The sequence below is a fragment of the Empidonax traillii genome, unplaced genomic scaffold, assembly GCF_003031625.1.
Source record: "Empidonax traillii isolate 1590-97213 ecotype Southwest subspecies unplaced genomic scaffold, ASM303162v1 scaffold182:size1009393, whole genome shotgun sequence".
NCBI classification, from domain to species: Eukaryota; Metazoa; Chordata; class Aves; order Passeriformes; family Tyrannidae; genus Empidonax; species Empidonax traillii.
This window is the reverse complement of record NW_020955375.1, coordinates 576,902-602,253: the sequence shown is the minus strand read 5'-3', so window position 1 is coordinate 602,253 and position 25,352 is coordinate 576,902. Positions and strand designations below refer to the sequence as shown.

At 44.6% G+C, this 25,352-nt stretch overlaps 1 protein-coding gene across 1 annotated transcript; it reads right to left on the bottom strand.

The window, feature by feature from the left end:
• Positions 1–278: 278 nt before the first annotated feature.
• Positions 279–24,697, bottom strand: RHOA (ras homolog family member A). The gene is made up of 5 exons (XM_027886192.1): positions 24,573–24,697; positions 7,478–7,635; positions 4,639–4,759; positions 2,378–2,508; positions 279–1,550 (listed from the first exon to the last, which is right to left on the bottom strand). Exons 2-5 carry the CDS (start codon positions 7,631–7,633, stop codon positions 1,377–1,379), a joined length of 582 nt encoding a protein of 193 aa, XP_027741993.1. The 5' UTR covers positions 7,634–7,635; positions 24,573–24,697; the 3' UTR covers positions 279–1,376.
• Between the last annotated feature and the right edge of the window lie 655 nt (positions 24,698–25,352).

The following is a 25,352-nucleotide window of genomic DNA, read 5'->3' as shown; positions in this document are numbered from 1 at the left end:
ACTGGCGGCCTCTCATCTGGTCTGAGTACCAAAAGCTCCTGGGAAGCTTTGCTGCTCACTGCAGGGGCCAGGTGAGAGATTCCACCTCTGCTCTGCTGCAGCACTCGGAAACCACCGTGAGCAGCAGATGGTATCCCTGTCAGGGAAACAAAAATGAGTATTAAAGCACTTGCAACTGCTCAGAGAATCCTCTCACAGCTCTATCAAAAATGGTATTTCTGATTCAGGCTGTCAGATGCTGGGCCAAAAACCCAGAGTGAGGAATACAGACACCAGGATACAGGGAGCTTAGAAAACTGCCTTTATTCTATTAGTTCTTGGAAAAATGAAAATACAGAAAGAGTTTAGTTGGCTGCAGAACAGCAAGAAGTTCACAGGTTAGGAGTCTGATCACTACATGGTAACCAAACTTACACAAAAAGTTTCCTTTTTTTTTTTTTTAAAGTTTTGAAACTGGGTCCAGCAATGAATTTAAGGCAACTGAACAGTTCAGAAGCTTTGAGTGTGAGCAGGCTCTTTTCTTATCCCTACATCACGTCATGGAAAAAACTCCTCCTGGGTGTGCAGACCACTCAAATCATTCAAATGGGTCAGACTCTTACAAATGAACAAGGGGAAGAGGATCAGCTGCTTTCCATCGGACTTTATTTTCAAATACAGTTTCTTAAAAAACCCAGAACACCTTAACGCAGAGGTTACAAGTAACAGTATTAGGAAATCCAATTATACAAAAAATACTACATCTAAGCTGGGGTAAATAGATTTATTTTTGGTAACATACATTTAAACTGGCACTAATTACACAGTAACTAAAAGGTAACTAACATGAAACCACAGAACCCTCACTTTTCCTTAGCTGAATGGGACTTGGTCATTTCAGAGTGATCACATTTTCAAACTCATGGTTTTACACCACCGAGCCATGAAAATCAGATCTTCCTAAATGTGATAGCACTGAAGCTACGCTCGATTCCATACAGCCATGTAACTGTTGTACTCAATTAGAATAGGACGTTAGTTATAAAGTAGTTACAGACCAATCCTCTGTGTTGACAGCTTTTTCTCTTTCTAGAGAGAAGAAAGAAGATAGAGAATTGTCTTCAATTAGCGCCTGGCATATCCTGTGAGTGCAGAAAAGGTTTGTTAGAGGAATGTTGAGGTTAACCTTGGGTGCACAGATGAATTTTGATGCAGATTGTTATAAAAATCATGGTTGGCTTCTAAATACTGGTAGCAAGATGACTCGATTTTTAAATCTCTTAAGTAAATTATAGATAATGAAAAAGGCCAGTAATCATACACTAAGATTAATAAACAGCACTTCAAAATTACTCAAGTGCAGGGTGCTGCTTTGGCCATCTTCCTCTGGCCACGCTTTATAAGAGAAGGCACCCGGACTTTTTCTTGCCACGCCGGGCTTGCAAAGCAGCTCTAGTGGCCATTTCAAACACCTCCCTCACACCGTCTTTGGTCTTTGCCGAACACTCCATGTACCCGAATGCACCAATGCGGTTTGCCATATCCCGGCCTTCCTCGGGCTTGACAGGCTCCTGCAACGGCACAAAACCAGCAGGTGAGGTCAATCCAAACCCACACCGGTCTTCCTTTTCCCACCCAGCTTCCCAACAAACGCAAAGGAATGTCTGGATTCAAGGCACATAATTAACTGGTTAGTTGAGAATCCGATGCCCGAGGACATGATCAGTTTGCTGACACCTCTAAGCCTGAAGGCTGCAAGACCCTTTGCAACTTGAGCAAATGATTGCTTATTTCTGAGGAAACATTTATGCAATTCTTTGCTGCAACTGCAAAAAAGCCTATGAACAAATCCCCAAATTAATGCCTCAGTCTTTGTATAAAAACCCCAAATATTATGCTACAGGAGCAAAAATTCCAGGACAGAGCACAATATCTGCAGTCCCATTCCCAAGCTGGGGGTTTCAGGCTCAATCTGAAAATGAAACCCAGTGATAGGCTCAGGAATGAGCTACAGCACCTGTGATTACCATCTTGCAACACCCACCAATAAAACCATTTCCTTTCACATACTGAACACACCAAATAAAGAACACTCCAGAGCGCCTGCTCTGATGTGCTGATCATGTCCTAATTAATTCCTTTCTACCTCAGGGATCCAGCTCTGCAGCACAGAAAGCAGCTGACTGTTAGTAACCCCATACAGCCATTCTCACTGCTGAGGGTGCCTTTCTCTAAAAACACTCAGTTAAAGGCAAGAGATACTCATGGTGTCTGCCACGGGTAGGTGTTGATCACACAGCCCACAGCAGCTGACAGCCAGCTGTGGGGGCCTGTTTAATGCTCTGCTACAACCACCACACACATCTTCCCTCGTTGTAAGACTCCAAAAGGAACCTGCCTGCTTCATTTTGGCCAGCTCTCGTCTTGTGTGCTCGTCATTCCTCAGGTCCTTCTTGTTTCCTACCAAGATGATAGGCACGTTGGGGCAGAAATGCTTCACCTCTGGGGTCCATTTCTCTGGGATGTTTTCTGAAAGAAATAAATAGAAGTATGACTGTACTAAACCCCACTTCTGGGGAGATTTATTTTAAAGCTTTTACCTGAGTGGTTGTATCTTGCTAATCCACACTGCTGCCTTTTTTTCTGCTCTAAACACAGGAAGCAAACAGACTGTTCTGGTATTACAAAAAACCCAAGCCTGTCTGTGGTAATTTGAAGGCTGAAGGACACATAACCTCTTGGCTTCTCTACATCTCTCAGTAGATACCTGGCAAGGGTTAGCATAGAGACTGCAAAGAACAGCATGCAGAAGAATTCTGGAGTTGAAAGTTATGGAATATTTTGCTTCAAGAGAAACACTTTATTCATCTCCAGAAACTAAAGATGGGTACAACACTGAAGCCTAAGTTTTACCTTCGCTTCTTTTTGTAAAGGAACATCAAACAACCTCTCTCAACTCTGACATTAACTGTAGCAGAAATGTTCCACACACCAATTACAGACACACAAAACCAAATGCTTTGTGTAAGTCATTTCCAATCTGCCATTTCTCCCTACCTGCAGCAAACGAATTTGTGCTCATATACAAGAAACCTCCTCCTCCTCCTCACAGCCCTACCTTTATTTTTTTAATGGAAGGATGACTTAAGGGCTTTTGAAAGGAAAACTTTGATAAATTGCATAGAGCAGGAAGTGCTGAACAGCCCAAAACATCAGGCTTTGCTTTCAGAAGCTCTCAGACACTTGGGATTCACCTGTGGATGTACCTGCAGGCTGCGTAACCCCAGTCTATCTTCCTGAAATTCCATTCAGCTTTTGAAGAGACAGTCACTATTATGTATTATGGCATATTTTCTTGCTTGAAAGAACAATTTAGACAAGGATTTTTGAAGCCAGTTTTTGCTCTACAGCCAAAACATCAATTCTGCAGCTGCACCTGGAGTGCTCAGGTGTGCTGGCCCTTAGATACTGCACAGCTCAAAAGCTCTTCACTGCCAGGGACTCTGGCACCCGAATACTGGTGAGCAGGAAGGGAGAACAGGGAAGAAAATCTTTACAGAAACTCACTTCTTTGAAAAAATGTTACCACCACATATTTGTTTAGCAGACTACACTGGATGGATGCAGTAATTACCACTTTAAAGGGACAGAAATCAAAGTTACAGAGATGCTGAGTCTTAGAAATTAGAGTATCTCTATCTCCTGCTCCTTATCCTCTTCAAAAACATCTCTGCAAGATCAAGTACATCAACATCTATATATTAGATTTATAAATCAATCAGTGAAGATTCGGACTGCACACAGAAGAGGTGCCCATCGAATACACACTTTTGAAATGTATTATTTTTAGAGCTCAGAAGTCATAAATCAGGCAACTCTTCTCTTTTCTCCATCACAAGCAGAAGGAAATCTCCATCTCTGGAAAGCAGACTAGGAGAGAATAAATCTGCAGCCCCTGATCATTTCCACCCGTGAGAGAGCTCTCCCCAGAGCAGCTCTAGCCCATGTTTTTAACTCACCAAACAAAGAGCAAAAACCCTGGGGTAATTTGGGACCAGTAACTCAGAGTATTTCAAGATTGAACAAATGGGGGAGTAAAGGGGTGGTTGGTGTGGAAGGGAAGAAAACACAGAGCTAATTCTCCTATTTACACAGAAAGAAAGTTACTCCATTTTCCTGGATACAGTGTGGTCTTGAGTGTGTAAAAACCTAAAACTTCCAAAGAGAAATTAAAAAAAGAAGTAAAATTAAAACCTGGGAGGGCCATGGCGCACAGTGGTCACCTTCTGTACTCCCAGGGCTCCTGGACACAGCAGAGTGTAGCTGCAGCCTTTGTGTGCTGGGGGTCCCCACACAAGGGACAGGCACACAGCTGGGCTGGGGTGCTGACGTAGGGGAGCTGCCCCCCCCCGCTAAGTGTGGCTCAAATTAGGCAGCAGAGCCCTGGCAAACACAGAGGGTGCTGTGACTCTCGTGACCCTCAGCACTGCTGAAGAACAGGTTCCTTTAAGGTCCTACGTCTGACAACTGTCCACTCAAACCATCCTGAATTCTGGAACTAGGAAAGCTCCCAAGTGAAAATATATTCTGCAGCATGATTTCCAAGGGGAATACAGTGATACAGAGGAGCGATTCCAACTCAATTAGTGATCTACTTACCTAAACTATCAGGACTATCAATTGAAAAACACATAAGTATAACATCAGTATCTGGATAAGAAAGCGGTCTAAGTCGATCATAATCTTCCTGTCCTGCTGTATCCCACAAAGCCAACTCAACCTGCAAAATAAACACAAGGAGTTAGATCACCTGGGAAGTTCTGATTCAGAAGCCAGTAACCAAACAGGAGTGGATAAAATAATTCAGTCAACACCACACAAAAGGAGAAGACTATTGGACAAACCACTTTGACAGGAGAACTGTGAGGAATTTTACATTCTGTAACCCCAAAAATCAATTTATTGCAGCTTATGAGATTTTTCTTTATATCCATGACCAGTGTCAATTCTTTGAACAGATGTAAAAGCTACCAGCAGAAAAGCAAGAGAGAAGAATCAAAGTGAATCAGCTCCAAAGGCCTGGGAATCTCTGACAAGCACCCCAGAAACCCCACTTTTCAGGGAAAGTGGACTAAGTATATGCTTTTCAGGATTATGCACATTTTCAATGGGTTTACAGCTGGAAGCTGAAGTGACTTAGAAACGTCAAGATTGTACTTATTTGTGCACAAGTTCATTATAACTCCATCACAGCGGAAATGTACACTTGTAATTTGCTTTGAAACAAACCTGATTTGTATGTAAAGCTTCTGGTTACTAAGAAGCAAGTACAGTACCTCCTGTTCTGAATATTTCTACTTATGCTGGAGCCTGGGGAGAACACCCCCACCATAGGACTGTTTAAAACTACAGAAGGAATTAGCCAACATTTAATCCAGGAAATTTAAAAACTATAATCAAGCTCTTAAGGCATACTCTAGGTTGAGATTCTCTGATGAGTCTGCCTTTGCAAAGGAGTGGGTTCCTTCTTGTTTAAACTATAATGTTCAAAAATTCCAGGAAAAAAATCCACAGCAGCTCAGATGAAGACAGATGGGCAGAACTGGAACCCAAATGTGAGCCTGAATATGCAAAGCAACTGATTGGTTAAATTGTGAAGAGACAAAGCCTTAAGTTGCACACATATACAAAAATAACCGTCTGTTCTTCTGTCAGAAACAGTTCTCCTCTCAGAGTCACTTCTTCACTTGCAGATGGAATTCTGTGGCAAATGTTTATATTTTTTAGAGAGTTGTCCGTTGAGGGTTCCCTCTCATGACAATGAAATAATTTCCTTTGCTCTACCTAAGAAACCACATCTCCTTCCATCACCTTTTTGTCTTCGTGTGACTTCTGGATATTTCTGGTAATGCTCTTGTGGGAAAAAAGGTATGTGGCTGTCGAACAGAACAGGCTTAAGCACTGCTCTCCCATAAACTTCTGTAATCAAGTTTTCTGAAGACAAAGTCCTTGGATAAAATATATCCTCTAGTTACAAAAATAAAATCAGCTGACACTGCTCAAGCTGCTCATGCAATTTTTCTTTAGCTACTGGCTGCATATAGGCATGACTGCTGATAGGGCAGGACTCCCTGCTCACTCATTCAGAGATGCAGATTCAGGCAGAAGGGAATGAGGAAGTTTGATTCAGTGATAAGAGTGAAATGGATCTCATACATGTTTTGAACAATACTCCTCAGAGTCTAAGATACAATATAGAAACTGTAGAAACTGTCACATGGGGAAAAAGACATGTTCAAAAGTAAGTTTTCTCTTACTAATTCATATTATTGGAGAGATAAGCTCAACCAGCAAGAACTATCACAACTAAACCCACAAAAAACCAATCCCTGGAACAGCAGGAAATCAAACTAGCTCAAAAAACTTTTTTGCTCCAGTGAGCAGTTTCAATCCATCAGTCACTGCATCTGAACTAGAATGGACTGAAAGATGTTTGGCTGTACCTGAACCCAGAGCACAGGCACATGTCACAGCAAGAGAGGACACTGGGGAGTGCAGCACCAAAACCTGCCACACGCCTGACCTGCAGATCCACGGCACCGAGTCGGCTCTGTGTGGTTATGGGAACAAAACAGACAGGCTGTGGCTGTCTGAGAGGGTTTGCAAATAGCTGAGCTTTCAAGGTGCAAACCTTCTGCTTTGTGTGCTTCCAGAGGATCCTGGAAAGGCACAGTTTTACACATCACCCAACACCTTGCTGACGTAAGTACAGAAGGCAACCCACCCAGGGATCAGAGAGCAGCTGCCTCTTGGAGCAGGTGTCTGGCATGTCTGCTTGTTTGGTAAACAAAAGGGCTCAAGAGCTCCACAGATTGATATCCAATTTTCAAAATATTTAAAACTAAAGTGAAATATTTGAATGTTTAACTTACTGAAGTACAAACTAAAGACGAAGCTCAGTGAGCCGTGGGTATGCCTGGCTGCTACGAACTGTGCAGGACAGACGATGCTGATGTACACGACAAGTATCAACCCCTTTGGAAGCCTGTCAGTCTTCTGTTCTCAGGAGGATCCTGCACGTTGCCAGGAGTGGGCATGAAATAAAAGACTCTCTGGGAATTAGTCTTTGTTAATCCAGGTCCCTACCAAAGGAGGGAGGCCATTCCAAAGGCCAGTAGCTCTGTGTCCTCAGCATGTCTTTGAATTGCTCCATCCCCTCCCACCTGCTGCAACACTCTACTTGGACTAACTACATGACTCTTAGAGCCTCAGTTTGGGTAAGGTTAGAAGCAGGTTGTCAAACACTGGATATGAGCAGGTTCTAGCAAGGCCAGTATTTTTTTCCACAGGAACATGCTTAATATTGAAAAATATATTTACAATGTTAAGAACTACTCACACATACTTATTAAACAACTCATTAAAGAAGCACGGAGATCTCCACGCTATTCTGAACAAACACAAGCTCATTCTGGCTCTTACAGAAGGGTTCACATACCTGCTTTCCATCCACTTCAATATCTGCTACGTAGTTTTCAAAGACGGTGGGAACATAAACTTCAGGGAACTGGTCTTTGCTAAATACAATCAGCAGACAGGTCTTTCCACAGGCACCATCTCCCACTATAACCAGCTTTTTTCGAATGGCTGCCATAGCTGAAAAACAAAATGACAACTTATTAATTCAACCACTATAGCTTTTCACTGTGATGCTGCTAATAATTAATAACCACTAAGTTTTCAATTAATGAGAACTTTTAAATCCACTCTACGTGTCCATCAGAGACACAGACACCTCAACTCGAGTGAGTTCAAATCCCCATTCTTTTAAGAAAAAACATTCCCCAGAACTTGTCAACACACTGATAAGCCACTGGGTGCAAAAATAATAGAAAGGAGAGGAGATGGGTCTGGTTTAGCATTTATTGATCTGTTCTAAAGGTTAAGAGAGGAACACTTAGAGATGGCAAGTGAGTGAGCAGCACTGCCTGAGAGCACCTTCTCAAGTGTGTTCCAGGTACTCAAACATGAGATGTTTTGATTCAAGGGCAGGAACGTTTTCTTGTCGCACTGAGTTGCCTTAACCACAAAGTGCCAGTCAGCTGGACTGAGGAGCACCTGCTGCCACGTCAGAACACCAACAGAAGGATCCTGAGGTAACCACCCTGTTCCTCAGATTACAACCACCACATTGCAAAGGATCTGGGCAGGACACATCTCACTCCTCAACCCGCTTTCCTGGGCATTGTTACCAGGTTAATCCAGCCTGCTAGCAGCTTGCAGTAAGTAAAGGGGGGACACAGAAGGGGAGACCCCCGTGATGCTCCACACAGATCTCGGCCGTGCAATTTGTACATTCATGACCTGCTCACAAGCAAGTTTGACCTTTAGAAGATAGTATGGAAGCTTTAAAGGTTTAAGGAAAGCCAAGAGTCAGGGTGAGACTGAAGGGGATGTTTGTGTTGGATTTGGTAAATCAAACAAAACCAGCACTATGTATGTGCCTGCTCTCTTCTCTCTTTTCTCCAGGCACTTATTTGTGACCAATGCTGGAACAAGCCAGAGATTTAGGGAGTGGCCTGGCTATAAGGGACTGGAATGAGGACAGAACCATAACTACTTTCTTCTCCATAACATAAAGGCACTCCAGGGGAGGCCACTTACTCATCCCATGAAACTTCCTGGAAATGGAGCAAAGAGCAACGCCACCACAACACCCATGACTGCACAACCAAAACACCCCAGAGAGAGCACCCCTGTGAGGTAACTTTTGCCATGACAAACCCAGAACAAAGTTTATGAGGATGACTAGGGCTGCTGGCGAGGAGGGAGGGGCTCAAAGAAGCACAGAAGAGATTTAAAGGACACAGCAAAAACATATTCCCCTTTCCACCTCTTCTTTTGCCTTATGAAATTAAGTAAAAAGGTAGAACTACCCATCTAAAAGCAACCTTTAGTACTGTTATGTGGTGAAGAAGCAGTAAATATTACAGAGATTCTGTATTTCTGCTTAAGGAGAGAAGAACCATTTCAGCCCATCAAGCAGCGAGGGCTCAAGGATTTGTAAAGCACAGCTCTGCCAGACACCACGGCTCAAGAAATCCAAATCTATCTTTAAAGTGAGATTCTTTCACCTTGTGAATATATATGTACACAATTTCAAGTTATTTACCCTGCGGATTTGGGGTTATTTTTACATTTGTGGAAGGTTTTGCATGATCCAAGCTTTAAAAAGATTTTTTTTCCCCAGTGGTTCTAGATGGGTTTGAACACTTTCTAGCAGTGGTAGTATTTGAATTTTACAGAACTGGAAATCATCTGTCCTCTGTACCACGTCAAGATCAACTACTTACAAGTTCTACCTAACGTCAGCTTTGGCTAATCTGCTCTTCAAGTCCTACAAAACCTCTGAAGCTGTCTACTCCTGTGCTCCACAATATTTAATATGAGAAAACTTCCCCCAGTAGTACCCTCAACCTTCTTTGATGTAATGTAAGCACATTACTGTTTATCCTATTTGTCACGGCCGTTGGAGAATAGATTATTCCCTTTCCCACTGCAGTCGAGAATACACGTCTTCATTTCGTCTTCTCTGAGGGCAAAACAATTCCAGTTTATTCAAGCCTTCTCTGTAAATCATATTTCTCAGACCTTCCCGTTGCTCCCTTCTGGGCAGAGTCCAACTGGTACAAATGTACCCAAGTGTGGAGCCCAAAAGCTGAATCCAGTATTTCTCCTAGGGCTGCATGAACAGTGCGCAGAGCTGAAGGATTATTTCACTGATCTCCCAGGACACCCTGCTGCTTAAACACCAATCTGGAAGTGCATGACTTTTTCTTTCTTCCTCCCCTCCCCAGAAGACAGCACTGTCGATACCTCCAGGTTTTAATTCCTGATAACTCCCAGATCTTTTTTCATCTGGATGGCTATACAGCAAATAGTCCTCTGTTCACACAGCTGAATATTCCCGTGTCAGGCTTTTATTTATCCTTCTGCTGATTGATGTTTTATTCTACCTCCAGGTCCTAGCTCTGTCCTCCAGCTTAATCACAGTCTGTCAGATGCAAGTTTAATAATCATGATTGCCAGATAATTATCTAGGCCATTGATGAAACCACCCTGGAGACAAACTAGGTGGATGACGGAATGGGATAACCTGTCCTTCCTTGGTATCCTCCCTCTCTCTCCCCTCTGTGCCAGCGGCTGGGGCTCTGGCTTGTGATCACTTGTGTCACCTGCAATAGCACTTGAGGTAGGTGACCTTTTTGGCATCACCTACGGATAACTGTATTTTTCAATGGATTATCAGATCAACTCTTCCTTTATCTTCCTCTAAATACTTCCGTCACTCGGATTATTTTTGAAGTGCTCCTTGCCAGTTCAATCTCATTTTATGCTTTGGCCTTCTACATACTTATGCCTCAGCATTATGAGGAAACTACAATTCTGTTTTAAAAAAAAACCACATCATCATCTAATGTATTGCTTTCTACAAATCTTTCCCTAAAAAAGCTTGAAAAATTTATGTATATATATAAAAAAATTATTTCAGCAGCTTTATTTTATCTCCTCAATATCTTTTTCCTGAGGAAAGCTTATCACGAAACTCTCCCTGCCTGAATGCTTCCTGAGATCTGTTGACATCATTCTGACCCAAGATGCCCTTCAGCAGTGTTTGCTCAACCTCTTCCTTCCCACTGCTCAGGACCCACCCCATGAGAGTCCCCTGCTCACAGTCTCTCCTGTGCAGGACAATCCTCAGGACATCTCAAACCCGCTGAGCAGTCCCCTCCATATAGCACATGGAAAAATGAGGGAATTAAAATTTCCTCATTGCCAGTTTCTAGAGGATCCTTCTGGATGGTCACAAAAAGCCTCAACCACCTCCTTTTTTTTTTTTTTATTTATGGCATCCTCATCTTTTTTCCTTTAGTTTCACATTTGAGAGCACTACCACAGAAGAATTCCTTCTGGAACAAGCGTGTTGTATAAAATTCAATTCAGGATGCAAAGATCACCACTTATAACTACAAATTTTCATAAATAGCCCAGATTATAAATGCTGGGTAGACACAGATGCCTCAGGATGTCAGGTCTGATCGCTAGATAGACCCCTGATCCACCTCAGAAGGCAGTCACCAAACACCACAACCATGTCTTCCTTCCTGACATTATCAAAGAACCACAGAATGGTTTGGGTTGGTAGAGACTTTCACAATAATGTTCTAACCCCCCTGCCATGGGCAGATACACCCCCTCAACCCGCTGCTCACGCTGCTTTTGACGCAGCCCAGGACACGTTTGGTTTTCTGGGCTGTGAGAGCACATTGAAGGGTCATGTCGAGCTTCTTGTCAACCAACACCCCCACGTCCTTCTCCCCAGGGCTGCTCTCAATCTGTTCATCCCCCAGCCTGTACCTATGCTTGGGATTGTCCCAGCCCAGGTGCAGGACCTTGTCCTTGGCCTGAACTTCACGAATTTAACCACATTAGTGGTTACAAACTTTACAGCTTTATGGTATGTGAAGGTTCTTCTCTCTGGTGAGGGTGAACTCTTACTTGCTGCCAGAAGAATACACATCACTTCTACTGAACCAGCTCAACGATGGACACTGCTGGTGAGCCTGCAACCAGCTTTCTTCTCATGACAGATTCATCTCATCTAGACCAGTGAAAGTGTCTGTGTATGGAAACTGTTCTACTGGTGCCACAATGTCCCAAATCCCCATATGTGGTCCTCAAATTTTAGCAGATGTCTGGCCATGGCAACAGCAGCCTGCCATTCATGCATTAACACATTTACAGTAATAATTTCCTAATTTAGAGGATTCAGTGTGCAGATGAGCATCTTTCAGCTGGTTATTTTTAGATAAAATAAATACATTCCTCTCCAGTGGGCAGCTGTAAGGGATTGTCGGGTCTGGCAAAGACTCAGAAAAACAACATCTTGGTAGTACAATAGAGAAAAAAATTGATTGTTAGAATGGGGCTACATCTTAGTGGTGCGTATCACAAGGACAACACTAAGACCATTCACAGCAGTGGGGTCTTTCTGCTGCATTTTGACATGCCCTGGTTTTCTTAATCAACTATTCTGAAACATGGAAATACATCACATTTATACGAGCAGTGTGTGGGAATCAAAGGACTTTGCTGGCCTAAAGAGTTTAATTTAGGATGCCCATTACACATAATTTAGTATTTGCTGCAGCCCAGCCTGTCACCTGTAGACACCAAATGTGTCTACATTTAGAGCTAAAAAACCTAAGAGGATGTAACAAACAGACCAAATCCAAGCTACTACTACCTCAAGCACTACACATTCATCCTTTTAAACAACACATAGAGTAGGGAGAGACCAATAAATCCAGAAGCTGCTGGAACTGCATCACTGATGATGCACACAGAACATTGAGCAAGAAATGTTCTATCCCAATTAGTGTATGAGAATGGCTGCAATGATCTTCTAGGAGAATCTGTGCTGTCTTCTGCAGCAAGACGAGATCTGCAGTTTTTCCTACTCTTAAATGAACCACTCCTCCCACCTTTGCATTTATAGGATTCTCAAAACCAGCTAGTCTGCTAGATTCAAAGTGGAAACTCACAACATGACTCGAGTGACTCATCTGAATGGAAGAGATTCAATTCTGACATTTCCTCAACCTAGGCCAGTGTCTTTCACAGGTATTACAGGAGTTTTAGCCATCATTTACTCAACTGCACTCACATCACAGGAGGTTACAACACAAGGAGCTCCTGTTTGCTGAGTTGCCACACTAATATCCTTGTTACATGAGGCTGCTGTTTCTAAGGGCAGTAACGCTCCCAGACTTCTGCAGCATAAAGCCCTGCTTGTTAAGGAATCTACCAAGAACTCCAGAAGAATTAGAAATGGGAAAAATATTTTTTCCTGTGTTTTAAATTTTCTTCTTCCCCCCCCGAAGTATTACTGTTTACTGCAAGGGAATTTGCCTCTTCACCATGCTATTTATTTTTCCAAGGAACAACTTTTCCAGTGCCTCCTCTCCTGCAAATCCCAAGGCCACACAGCATGAGTGAGGATGTGGACACTGTTGACATTCTGAAGTTGGATAAGCTGGCAACAAACATGCCAGGTTTGTCTGTCTCACTCTGGATCTCATCCTGGAGAAAGTAATTAATGGAAGAAACAGCCCTTTACCATCACATACATATCGTGAATAGATTTAATTTTAATTACCAATTAACTACTGCCAACTTTATACTGCCTGCTATGCCACATGGGCAGATCCCTTGTATAATGCAGAATTTTGTCAAAAAAAAAAAAATCTGGATTATTACCTGTTAGCAAGTACCCAGTAGATGCAGTTCAGCAGGATGTTTCTGATGCTGGGGTAGGGGAAGCATCCTTTAAATCATTTCCCACCTAATCTTGCTGAAGTCCTTAAAACCAGAATGTTGGAAGGCAAAGGTTTTGAAATCTTAGAAAGATTGCCTTGCTGCTGACTCCTCCACACAGCACTTACACAGTTTGCTGCCGAGTGAATTACAGCCTGGCACTCTTCTCACTTGCTTCATTTCCCCTTCACTCCCTCAGCCCTGCCCTGGGAGGGACCAGAACATGAAACGCTGCTCGTGTCCCCCACCCTGACCAGTCAGGCCCTGCCCTCTACCTACCACAGGGGAGAACTGCCCCTGCACCAGCACCTGCATTTACGCTTAAAATAGACTCACTTTTGTTCAAGTCTGAGGGGAAGGAGCAAAGAGTTTCCCCAGAGACTCCAATGATGCAGAGTGGATAAGCAGGTTTTTCCCATAGTTTTCTTCTGGTCATCTAGCAAGATCCAGCATCAAAACTGAGAACTACCAAAGCAGTTTGGAGCCCAAAGAAGATCAGCCCAGAGGCAAACAGGTCTGCTTTTAAGGCAGTGTGTACAGCCAGTGAAGAAAAAGACTGAACATGGAGCATCTGAGTGAGTAAAATGGTCCAAAGACCACGACCAGGGAATGGGACAGGCAAACATGCCAGAAGGAAGATGGCAGAAGGATGTAACTACTAAAATCAACCCTCCCCTAGAGAAGAATCCAGGATTCCCACATCTCCCAACAGGGGGCGAGAGTCTCAACCTTCTTCTGCACTGAAACCCCAATGGAAAATGTCAGCAACTATACATTTTATAATTCTTTTTCGCCACTGCACTTCTCATTAGTGAAAACATGTACAAACAGCTGTCAGAAACATTGCAGTTTGCTGCTGAAATGCGAATCCTGCTACCTTAAATCAGCTCCTTTGTGCTTAAGCAAGCCTATATGTGCTGTCGTGCCTTTTCTCTCCCACATCACCAGCACAGGATAGCCATGCCCTGCTCTTACACAGCAATAGTTGTGAACTAAAGTAGGACCCCAATTCACCTCTTAGAGAAGGTGCAAAATGGGGAGCCAACAGCCTTGGGACTGTAATAACGGTAAGAAAAAAAAATTAAGGAAAAAAGTGACTCAATCACACAAAGCAGTGACATATAACACACGTTTCTGCTACGGGGCTCCTAAAGGATCCTGGAAGAAGTACATACCCCAAAACATTCTGCAGGTGACCACTTATTCATTGTCTTGAACTCATCTGTACAGCTGCACTGACAGTAAACCCAGACATATTCTGTGCTCAGAGTGATCTGCTCTTTTGACACCATGTACAACCTCAAATCAAGCATTACTAGGGTGGAAATTCAGCTCAATCACAACCCACTGGAACACAAACACTAAAAACATGAATGCAGTCATTGCTATTGAGGAGACTGTCAACACAGTTTATTGCAATAATTGAGATTTTCCTAATAATGTGCAAGTTTGCCTGTGAACACTTGCACTCCTAAACCCAAAAGCCATGCTATTTAAAGCGTTGCTAACAAGGCCTTTGGGAAACAACTATATTTATATTCCTTACTGCAGCCAGCACATAAAGCAGTTTGACAGTATTGCAAAATAGACCTATTTCTAACTACAGCACTATGTGGGAGCAGTTGGTGAGAAAAAGCTATCTGCTGGGGTTTTTTTGGAGGGTTACATATGAAATTCAACACTTCCAAAAAGTCCCAAAGCTGGCAAAGAACAGGGCAGGCCACTGATGTTGCACGTTAAATGTAATCCACAGAGAAATAGAAATTTTCTGGTTTAAGACTGAAGTACAATTGAAAAACTGACATAGAAGGACAGCGTAGTATCCAACAGGATCAAATACTGAACATGGGAAGGTTCTTGGACAGGGCAGGCTGAGTGTTCAGCTTTCTGCTATCAGTTCGTTCAGATTGTGTGTTAACCAGGCTCAAGTCTGGCAAGTTTTACTTGTTTGGAAAAAGTGCCTTGCAGACAGAGCTGTGCATTTCCACAGCCAGTTTTAAATCGGGAGCAGTGCAGCTGTGCTCACCCCATCTCATGAACCTCCCCAGGTCTCAGCTAACTCCACAAATAACCAGCTCAAGCCTCTTTGTACCACATCACCAGAACTGGGAGCTGCGTCAGCTTAACTGCATTAGGTCTTAGCAACATTGGTTGCCAGCCCCAGTGAACCCTTAATGACTGATTAATTTTATACAGTCACTGCAAGTTATCAAAAAATATAAAATACATGTTTCATAGGCACGGGCACACTGTGTTGTTCCTGCTGCCTCTGCAATGGCTGGGATGGGGCAGGAGATTCCTCATCCAGCACAAAGCCTGCCAGTGCAACGTTTTGGAGGAAACCTGAATCACCTGTCAGCACCAGATCCGTGTTGAGTGTCATGCGGACACAGTACGTCTAATCCGAGATATCATGTGAAGTCTCAAAGCAGGATTCATCCTATCAAGTTACAGCCTTTGCCCTTGCTTTCCTCTTCAGGATAAATCTGTATGACAACACTCAACTCATCTCCCTCTCAGAGAAGGAAATTGCTTTGGATTCTAATAAATTTCCTTGATTTTTAACCACCACAGGAAGGAGCAAAACACTGTGCTTTGCTCTCCTGCCCTGTACAGCAGTGATGCCCCAGCGCCATCAAACCAGTGGGAAGGAACACACAAACTATCTTTTGTTAAAATGCACAAACCATGACCTGTGCAACCTTCTACACCCAGCACTGTGTCCCACAGGTAGCTCCCACATGGACACTGACCACTGGACAAACCTGACCTTGCAGCTAAACTTAACATTTCCTACATCTAGAGACTCACAGACCATCCTTTGCTACAGGTCTACACACATACAGAAAAGGGTATATTGAATTGGAGCGTTCTGGATGACTTTAGGATTGGATTCCTATGCAAAAGGAGAAGAGGAAAGATGAACGAGAAGATTCCCCTTCCATGATCTCCAGCCATTTTCAGCTCAGGAGCTTCTTGGGTCAGACGTGGTTCCCATGAATCTGGTAACCTCAAACAGATTTCTCTTCCACGAGCTTGTCCAGTCTCCCTTTGAACCCATGTAAACTTCCAGCACACACAACATCCTGTTGGAGGGAGTTCCCACAGCTTAATTACACATTGTGTGTAAAGCCACTTCCTTCAAATTCAAGATTGTCCATATTAGTTGCTTTTACTGCCTCCTAACTCTGAAATGGAAAGAGAATGAACACTTTATCTCACTCACCCTTTTCCTGCCGCTCACTCAACAGACTTTCCAGACTGCAGCATCCTAATATAGAGCTGGTTATTTTTTTTTTAAAATTACCTTTACACCTTTGACAGTAGTGACTGTCTGCTCCCATCATAAGGAGTAACAAAGCAGTAGAGGTGTCACAGTGAAGTGCTTCAGCCAGGAGGGCCCTTGAAAGCCCAGCACTGTGTACCTTCCCATCCCTTTCCCATCCCACCCCCAAACACCCCCGGGCTGCTGCAGTAGCTCCAGGAGCGGGAGCCTGGAGGGACACTCCGATTTTGACAAGGTGTGCTGTTAAATCCATTTATGCCGTATCAGAGAACCACACCCTGAGCTGCGTTTCAAGTGCAAACAAGCCCCAGCTTGGCCATTCCCTGGTACACGTTTCACTTGGGGCATTAACTCAAGTGCAGACTACCTTGATTCTACAACAGAAGTAACAGAGAATCCCGGACCATGCTCCTGCTCCAGCAGGTGGTTACATTTTCTGCATCCTGATGAGGTTTTACTTGTTACTTCCTCATTTCTTCAACCTCTGTGAATTTCCCATTATTGGCATTTTGCGTTTTCTCCAGGTGACCACTAAGAAATACAAGCCAAGAGCCCAAATCCTTCATGTTCTCACTAGACACAGACTTACTTGAGCCTCCACTTGCCTTTTACAGCTGTCCTCTTTCTACTAAATTTAATATGAACCATATTGATTTTGTTCTCACTTAGTTTCTCACTGAAAATGACGTGCAATTACTGTCAAGTGTTAACCGAAGGCTAAGATGAACACTTGCACTTAGGAACCAAACTAAAACAATTAACACCAATTGTTTCTATTTCCCCCATTCCAGGTTGAGTGACATTGCCTTAATTCTTTCCTGAACGCTTTGTTACTTATTCCATTATTGTGCCTGGGATTGATGTCTTAGTCTGATGGGATTATAATCATTAAGCTTGTCCTACTTCTCTTTATTATTACTGCATATTAGCATTCTTTCAAACTGCTGCAGTATGTAAAGAACTTTCTGGAAAAAAAAGTTACATAAACCACCTCCATTCTCAGGCCTGAGATCTTCAGAGCTGAGATATATCTCAGAGCAGAGGTGTCAATTACCACTATTAGGTTTGTGCAGTATAATTCAAACTTTTTTTTTTTTAACCTAACAAGATAATCAAAATACCTGATTACAGGGAAGTTCCCTGTGTATAGATAAATAACTGCCAAAATATAGGAAACCGGAGAGAAAGAAATGCTCAGTGCACCAAGAAAATCACCTGTGGAACCTGCACAGCTTGACATTCATAAATGATCTGAAAAAGTGAGGAAAAATAGCAATACAACAAAATTTACTGATGATGTCAAGATTTACAGGTAGTAAAGGCAAGGGCTTAGTGTGATGAATTTCAGAACCTTAACAGGCTCTGTGCCTGAGCAATAAAATTTGAAATAGATAAATGTGAAGTGATACGCAAGATAAAAACCAAATTCAACATCCTATGTGAAATTATGGATTGGGAGTTGATCACTGTAACTCAAGGACAGCATTTTAAGGTTACAGAGTTAATTCCTTTAAAATACAAGCTCAATACTCTGAAGTGCTACAATTTGTTTTAAGATTCTAGTATTAAGAACGAGAAAAAGCAGCCAAAACAGAAATCATTAACACGATGTCGGACTCACGCCTGCATTTTCTGACTGTGTGCAGCTGTGATCCTGCCCGTGTCAAAAGGCTGTACAGGAACTGGAAATGACTCAGAGCAGAGCACACGGATGATTAAACTCCACATCAGTGATCATATGAGGAACAACTACGGCAGAACTGGGGAAAAAAAATGGAAGAGATGCGAGCAAGGAAGAAAACGACCAAACACTGTGCTAAGATCCTGAGGAGAGGTGAGGAAAGCTGGGCCCGAAACAAGGACAAGGGCACGGTGGATGAGCCAGGTTGGAAGCAAAGGCAGGCCCAGCAGGACACATGGCCAGGCCTTTTGTTTTTACCACATTTCAACTTTTTAGATCCATAATTTCTTAGTCATCGGTTTCTCTTTGAGCTCCCTTTTCCTCCCAGTTACTTTCCATGATTTTGAGTTTCAGTTTTCTATTTTCTACATTCAGTTTCTGCTTTTCTCCTATTTCATCTGCAGGGCTTTCTTGCATTGTTTTTTAAGCGTGAACAAAACAGATGCCTTCATTTCCTTTCCAAGCCAGGTTATTTAATTCACATTCAACACTTGATGGGGGGAAAATAGCACAAAAGAAGGTTCCTGAAAAATCTTTCTCAAGCATGTTTAAGCCAAAATTGTTAGAAACTAGAACAGCAATATGGGCAAGCAAAACTCTCTCTTAACATTGTCACCGTGCATTCTGCTTTGCTTAGCAAGGCCCTCCTGATCTACTACAAGTTGTTCTCAACTATCTGCAAAGTTCACCTCACACTGTTCACCTCCCTATTGCTATATAATTAGTAAATTAACACAACTTCAGAATGCAGGGAAGAAGCCTAATTTGAGCATTTCTCCCCTGCCTTACTCTACCATGCCAAGTCCATCTCCAAGGCTGAAGGCAAAATTTGGATTACAGGGGCAGGAAGCAGGATTTTGTCCTCACGATCTGTGGCTGCCATTGCTGTCCTTCCACCCTCACTTCACATCTTGCTACTTTGCCCCTGACTACATCTTTGCTATCTGCAGGCACAGTGACTTAAGAGAGCACTTCTCTTATGCAATACCGAGTCCCAAGATTACTTGGCACAAAATGAGATTAGGGCTTAATATTGAGGTAATTATAGTAGATCTCTGGATTTCCACGTGTGTGTAATCTGCAAAACGCTTTGCAATTGGGCCAGTTTTTTCTTGGAGTCCTCTCTTCCCACACACCTCCAGCATGTCAGACGGGATGTGGGGCACTACACACGGAACAAGGCAGGCCCTGCTTGAGTGGGGTGGCTCTGTCTCCCACTGCCCCACACCAGGCAGCAAAGCAATGTGGACAAGAGAAACTAACACTGTAACTCTCCCAGACAACCATCTTCTTGCAGCCACAGCTGACACTCACCTGTGTTCCTTCTTCTGTCCCGCCACAGGACATCTGCTGAAACTGCACAGGTTCAGATCAAACACCCAGCAAGCCCAGCACCCTGCCTGACCCATGCAGGGATCTCAGATGACTGAGTAAAAGAAGGAACAAACTTAATGATGTCTCTGAAACTGTATTTTCTCAGTTTCCAGTTTGAGGGTGTTATTTTTTTTTAACTCTCTGTGTGCAGCAGCCCCTTTGACAGCATTTTCTCCTGTGATTTCATCTGTTGGGTTCCGAAGCCACGTAAATCGTTGTCATTCAGAGCACTCTGTGGTGCTGCATTCTGCGGTCTCGGTGCAGACTGAGGGAGAGGCACCATCGGTTTTGATCTAGACCAGACTGTGCTCAGTCATGTCTTTGCCAAGCTGAAGAGTTCAAATCTTTTTAAGCATCCCTTGTATGGAATCCATTCCTTATCTCTGATCACCTTTTTCAGCCTCATCGTTGCTTTTCCAGTTGCAATGTATCTCAAAGCGCATCTTTCTTTGTGCAAACCCACTGTAATCAGCGTGCTGAGAACTGAGAGCCACGATGCTATCCCTCTGTTTTCCTTTTTTTATTCCTTTCCCAAAGCCTCTCACACTTGCTCATATGATTACTGTTGAACATTAAACTTGCATTTTCACAGAATTATGACAAGCTCTTCCTTTTAAGTGGCAATAATTAACTTTCACCCCATCAGCACATAAACAAATTAAGATTTCCCCCCCTTGAATTTATCTGGAACAAATTTAATTTGGCATTTTGCTGCCTGTAATTCAGTGTCAGAAGGACAAACTGCAATTCTTCCTAGGCAGTTCTTGTCATTTCTTTCCTTTCTACTCAACACCTTTCTCACCAGAACATTTATGAGTGTGTTGAGCAGTAGAGGTGTAACACAGATCCCTATTCTTCTCTTGCCCCAAACTTCCCTTCTCTGTGCTTGTTGAATCATTTAAAACCTCCAACAGATACAACCTGCACTGTTCCCTTTGCAAAAGCCACACCAGTTTTCTCCTACTGTAAGTTGTTGGTCCATCTGGTTACTTCTTTTTATCATTTATTTTTTAAAAGGCATTGAACTCTGTGATATCCCACTGAACTATCTTTAAGAACTGCTACCATGTAAATCTTCTATTTCTCTGGCTTCAAGGTATTAAGTGGGAAGTTACACAGCGTAATTAATAATTTGGTCATTTCAGGCCCAAGTTTCCTTTGGAACCCTTGGGCGAGCACCATCTGGTCTTGGCATCTTATAACTGTATTTATCACTTTGCTCTAAAAATTACTTTGCTGACAATTCAAGCAGAGACAGATCTTCCAATGAGTCCTGTTCCCCATAAAGAGAATTTCTGGCATAGGAACCTCTTTGGACTCCTGGAATCCTCCACGGGAAATAGGAATGCATATAAGTCATCTAACTTTCTACTCATGGCTTCATCATCAAATATTTCTTTCACTTCTTCACTCCAGCACCTTTCTGCTTCTGATGTATTTGGTTTGCTATTAGTATGACGTTGCTCAGAGTCTCTCTAGCAGGTCCTTGTATTTTTCATTTGACTTGCCAGAGTTCACGTTTTTATTTACTTTTCTGGTCAACTTCATGACCTGAAACTTTCTGAAGGCTGTATTCTTATTTCTAATACTTTCTTTATCCCAAGCTGCATGCTCATTCTCATCTGTCAACATTCCACAGTGTAATTTAAAATCTTCCCAACAACATTTTCAATCTCAAGTGCAGAAGCCTAGTTCTGCTGTGGTTTACATGGAACATAGCCTTTCCAAACAGCTCTTGGACTGAGGTTCAAAAAAAGGAGCCAATTCACTTGGTCAGTACCAAGTGAAGATCCCACTGTAAGATGGCCTTCTCACCCCCCACAGCTGCAATAGAGCAGACAGGAGGTGAAGAATAAAGAGCCTCCAGGTGTGAAATACAAGAAAAATGAAATGTTAGCAAAGAATGCAAACAGAGATAACTGGTACTAGGAGAGCTGCTGGTTCTTTCAAACCCCTGACACGGGCAAAGACAACTTCCATTACAACTGTGAAGATGAGGAGGAGGAATCACTGTGTACACATCCACACTGGCAACCTGCTCCAAATGTGACAGTTCAAGCCAGGTGAGACAGAAGTATCTGTAGTTGCAAAGCACTGCTAATTAACTGAGCAAAGAGATTGAATTGAGCCCTATTTCTGATTAAAAACAACAATAATAAAGCAAGCAGAAAACCCACAACTGTCAGAGCCTTAGGAAAGCAAACCCTCATATTTGTTGTGGGTGTACTGCCCAATTCTACTGGGTATATTTGTGACTTTCCATCTGTTCCTTTTACTAGGGACCCTGGTCATGAAGGGTGGTCAGGGAAAGACAGCAAAATTCTCCTCATTAGTTTAATTAGATGATTCACCTAGAAAGGAATGGCTGTTAGTTGTGTGGACAGCAAATATCTTAATTAAAAGGTGGTCTGTAGATGCCTTAGTTCTTTTACAGTCTCCAATGTCCTTCCCAAGTCTAAACATGGTGATAGTAAAAGGATAGAAGAGAGTATGGACAGTAGAGTGGTGTTCTACCAACTCCAGTTAAGCTTTTGGTGCTTTTATTCAGAGTCCAGAATCAGTGATAATAAAGGCCAGAAAGGACCCGGACACCTGGCACTGGTGTAAAAGCAACAATAACTTAACCAGTGTACCACAAATAGTCTTTTGGGATATTTGTGCTTAATTTTGAGATGATCTCAAAAGTAATATGCAACTACTTCTTTCTATTTAGCTACTCAGCTATTTACAGGAGAAGAGGAATCCCACCAGTGGGCAAAAAGCAGAGGATTTCCATCCAGGTGCATGGCTGTACCCTGGGAGTGAAGGTCAGCTGCCATTTGGTGCACTTATTTGTTCTGTATTAGAGGGTTTCACCCCTTACTATGTGTTTACTGGGACAGAGTCATGGAACTACTGTTAAAAAACACAAGGAAAGACGATGATAGTTCCAAGCCCCCTCCAAAATATCAAACTGTTTTTATTTGGAATTGGCTTATCTGAAGAGCCATCGCCAGTCCTACATCCTGGTGGCGGTTAGGATCATTTAGGATGTTTTTACTGTCAATTCCTGGCTCAGAGAACTCCCCGCCTCTGGCACTCGGCTGCTGTGGCGCTGGGCCAGAGCGTGAGCTTGGAGAACGAGGAGGGATAACATGAGAGCTGCTCAGCTGAGCTCTGCTGTGACTGAGTTTATTTTGCCCCTCGTGTGAAGGTGTATTTATGCCTTCAGAAGTTATTTAAAAAAAAACCCTCCGTGTATTCCAGGGTCAAATGACACAAATCACCCATTCAAATTAATTTATGTCAAGCACTTATGCTGAATATGCTGTTAAACATTCCAGTGAACTAACTAAAGTGAAATAAGGCTAATGGCAGTTTTTCTTTTTTTAAACATGCAGCCTTGGTCCAAATCAGAGCCAGAATTAGACTGTCTATCTGAGAGAAGAGAAATGTCAGTGCTGTGTGACTGGAGACCTGGGTAAGGCCAGAACAGGGCAGGAGGAAGGCACACAGATGCATTAGAAGACCCTTCAACAGAAAGCAAATATTTTCACAATCTTTTCAGAGAGGGAGAGACTTTATATGTCCATACTGAGAAAAAAATCCCCACATAAAGCCACTGGAGAATGTAATACTTTGAGTCACAAACAACACGGCACTTAAAACTAACTTTTGAGATTTTTGAGAGGATAAAAGTTTGCTTCTAGAAGGAGTGGGCTGTTTCAAAGTCACAGAGATGGCAGAGTTGTTACCCAGCTAAAGCTCTGGGTTTAAAAAAAAAAGGCAACAACAAACATAACATTCCTTAGGTAGGTCTTAGGGTTTAGTTTTCTGCAAATCCTGTATCACACAGAGAAAGGGTGGGTGGGAAACTGCTCATGAAGAGTTCCCTACAACAAACAGGTGAATGGCACCAGAAAGAAACAAAAGCTGGATATGAGGCAGCAACTAAAAACAAACAACCCCCCCTTCCAGACACCTCGCAGGGACAGACTTAAAGGGATATCAAAGTGTTTGCGATATCGTTTGAGTGGGAACAATACTTTGTCCTGAGCCTCTGTAATGACTTTAACTCTGCGAATCTCTATGAGAAGTTTTTGGGTCATTTTTCGAGACCGAAACACAACCGAAGTGGTCCCGAGGTTCCTCTCGCCCCTTGGCCCGCACGGTTCGTGCAGGGTGTAGTTCGAGGCCGGGCAGTTTCAGTCCTAGTAAGGCTCTCGGGCCACGGGACCCCGACCGTGTCAAACCCCCGCCGGGCGCTCCCCGGCACACCCGTCCCGGCAGAAAACCACCCCCCAAACTTCGCCGTCTCTCTCCGGGGGGCGATTCCTCCCCGAGCTGCAAGTTGAACCCCGCACAACCCCTGGGCGGGACCCCGGGGCGACCCCCGGGGCGGGCGGGGCGCGGCCCCGCGGCGGTGACGTCACCCCCCCGGTCCGCCCCGCACCGGGACACCCCCCGGTGCCGCCCGTGTCACCGCGCGGGGGCCGCGCCGCCCCCGCCTCGCCCCGCACCGCCCACGGCCGGGCGGCGGCACCGAGAGCCGGGCGGGGCGCGGGCGGCTCCGCCGGGGGAGCCCCGGGGGCCGCGCCCCTCCCTCCCCTCCCCCGCTCCCGCCGCCCGGAAAAGGCCCCGTTACCGGGCCCCGGTAACTCACAGAGGGGCCGCCCCGCCCTCCCTCCCTCCCATTTTGTGAGCGGTGGTGGTGGTGGCGGCGGCGGTGAGAGGCCCGGCCGCCCCCGCCCGCAAGGCCGCGGGCTGCCGGCGGGGGCGGGCGGGCCCCACCCGGCGGCAGCGGCGGCAGCGGCGGCGGGAAGGGAGAAGAGAAGCCGGCGAGCCGCCGTCACGCCGTCCCCGCCCGGCGCGGAGCCCCCCACCCCTCCCCGGTACCTGCGGCCTGCGCTGGTCCGGCTCCCGCCGCCTCCTGCTCCACAGGCCCGAGCGCGAGCGGCGGCGGCGGCGGCGGAAACGGGCGGGGCGGGGCGGGCCGTGCGCGCGCGCGCGCGGGGCGGGGCGGGGCCGGCCGGGTGGGGGCGCGCGAGGCCTCGCGCGCCCCCGCCCGGCCGGCCCCGCCCCGCCCCGGTCCGCGCGCGCCCGCCCCTGCGCACCAATCGGCGGCTGCCGCGCGCGGGGCACGCCGGGAAGGGGCGCTATAAAAGCCGCGGTGCTATTTACGCCGCGCGGGTTTGGGGCGTGGCGGGGCTGCGGGAGGTTGGTGAGGGATTTTTTTCCCCCTCTTCCTCCCCTTCTTTCTTTCTTTTCCTTCTTCTTCTCGAGCACTCGGCAGTGCTGGGGGCTCGTGTAACAGTGCCTCCTTTGCCCGCGGTTCGTTCTTTTTTTCTGTTTTCTTCCAGTGGGTTCCCACCTCGAGTGCTGTGCCCAGCTCTGGGTCCCTCAGTTCCAGAGGTGCTGGAGCGAGTCCAGAGAAGGGCAGCAGAGCTGGTGAGGGGTCTGGAGCACACGTCTTGTGAGGAGCGGCTGAGGGAGCTGGGGGTGTTCCGCTTGGAGAGGAGGAGGCTCAGGAGTGACCTTATCACTCTGCAGCTTCGTGAAAGGAAGTTGTAGCCAAGTTGGGATTGACCTTTTTCTACCCAGGCAGCCAGGGATAGGAAAGAGGACACAGTCTTAAGCTGTGCCAGGGGAGGTTTGGGTTGGACATTAGGAAGAATT